The sequence below is a fragment of the Helicoverpa armigera genome, chromosome 7 (genome assembly GCF_030705265.1).
Source record: "Helicoverpa armigera isolate CAAS_96S chromosome 7, ASM3070526v1, whole genome shotgun sequence".
Taxonomy (NCBI): Eukaryota; Metazoa; Arthropoda; class Insecta; order Lepidoptera; family Noctuidae; genus Helicoverpa; species Helicoverpa armigera.
The window spans coordinates 846,827-848,684 of record NC_087126.1 but is presented as its reverse complement, the minus strand read 5'-3'; the positions used below and the strand labels follow the sequence as shown (position 1 = coordinate 848,684).

Genomic DNA, 1,858 nt, shown 5'->3' with positions numbered 1-1,858 from the left:
GGCCTCTTTGAATAAAAAAAAATGGTTTTTGACTTTGACTTCAACTTTCTTAGGAGATTTTGCGTTATAACGTCTCCGCTAGTCATTTGTTCTTCATGGGATGGACAGACAGTTGAATATTACATGTAGCTGAACCTCCGCACTGTCGGGTTACGTAACGTGTCATAACCCGGCAATTTGGCAGCAGTGTAATACGGAGTGCGTTAAAGGGTATCTTTGGTACTTTTTTCTGCAACCGTGTTCAGGGTTTTATTAGATACGAGTTTTCTAAGATTAAGAAGAGTGGGATAGTGTTTGAATTAAATTGGCATGGTTACCTAAAGTAAGTAACATCTGTTTGAGGTATATATGAGAAGAGTTCAATTACATTCACAAGTTTCTACGATGAAAAACAATCATGAATGTATCTTTTTGCACCAAAAACTAAACATGAATTACTCGTATCAACCACAAGTCACAGAAAAATGCTCAAAAATTCTTATTTTTCCTTCCACAACGTGGGATATAAAAATGTAATAAATGTGAAAATCTCGTTTAAGTCAGTTTTGCTGAAACCTGTCCCCAGAGATGTGAAGCTCGACAGTTCCATACAACATTCTTTGTGCAACAACTTTCAAACGTTTTGTCCAATTGCATTCTGAAGAAATCATTTTTAAAATAGAAATGTATACAGAGCAATGACACGACTGTTTCTTGGAAGAAAAACATGAAAAGTGAAACTATACTTTGTAGACAGCAGGTAAAACGAATTAGGTGCTGTATAATATCAGATAAGACAGATGACTATCAGATAATGATTAAGGAAAACAATTAATTAATATGCAAAAGTTTATGGTACATACAAACTCATATCAAAATCAATAACAAATATGTTTACAGAATCGCTGTCCATACTTATTAAAAACCTCAGGTCTGTCTTTAATAATTTGCTGTATTTCTTCCTCCGTGGCATTTCTGTCATTAGTCATCAACCACTTTGAATGACCTCTCAAAGCACATCGCCAGAAGAACACAAACTTGTCACTAAGTCGTCTATATACATACACTTCATATCCTTCCATGTTCAGAATCATAGCAGATTTTGGGTCTAATATATACGTTTTTGCTTCTCCTTGTCCTAGTATCAGGCCTTTTATATATCCTCTATCGGCTACTATCGCATCATCACCAATTGTTTGAGGTAACTCAGTTGCCTTATACTTCTGTCGGTACTCCTCTATTTCTGCGTGTGTTGGTTTGTAAAACGTCACATTGGGGCACGTACATGTAGGTACTGGTCCGTCAAGTTTGTATAGGTAGACCTTATGCCAAGTACCTATTAGGAATTCGTTGGAGATACTCCCATTGTTTGCAGCAATGCACTTTTCGTTGACCTCTGAAAGGGCGTACACTGTTGATATTACACAAATAGTTATATGTAAGAAATACGTACTTCTACTTGTAAACTTCATCTTGAGACAAGTCTAGTCAGGTATTGATACAATATTGTCAATGCAGACGTATTTATGAGACTCTGAGAACAAAAAACTCGTTTGTACTGGTCACACAATCATTAATTACTTTGATTAATTCAAGTGCAAAGAGCATACCGATACCTTATCTCGAAAACCACTGTAATTCAATGCTATCTTATGCATCTTACTTATTTTTATCCTTCTAAATTAGGTACGCTTATAACATATTCAGTACCTACTAATACAGTGTTTTTGGTAGGGAAATCTTTAAATATCTCTTTAGATGCGGTGAAAACTACTATCAGACTTGTTCTAACTAAAAGTCACTTGTCATAACTATATTGTCACTTGTCCTAAGGTGTAAAGTGTAAACCGAGTATCACCAGATTACGCATTTACCAGAA

The 1,858-nt window shown here is 35.4% G+C and overlaps 1 protein-coding gene across 1 annotated transcript; it reads right to left on the bottom strand.

Annotated features, from left to right (window-relative positions):
- Positions 1-814: 814 nt before the first annotated feature.
- LOC110379847 (uncharacterized) lies at positions 815-1,488 on the bottom strand. Its single transcript, XM_021339659.3, has one exon. It carries the CDS (start codon positions 1,449-1,451, stop codon positions 858-860), a length of 594 nt encoding a protein of 197 aa, XP_021195334.3. The 5' UTR covers positions 1,452-1,488; the 3' UTR covers positions 815-857.
- Positions 1,489-1,858: the final 370 nt, after the last annotated feature.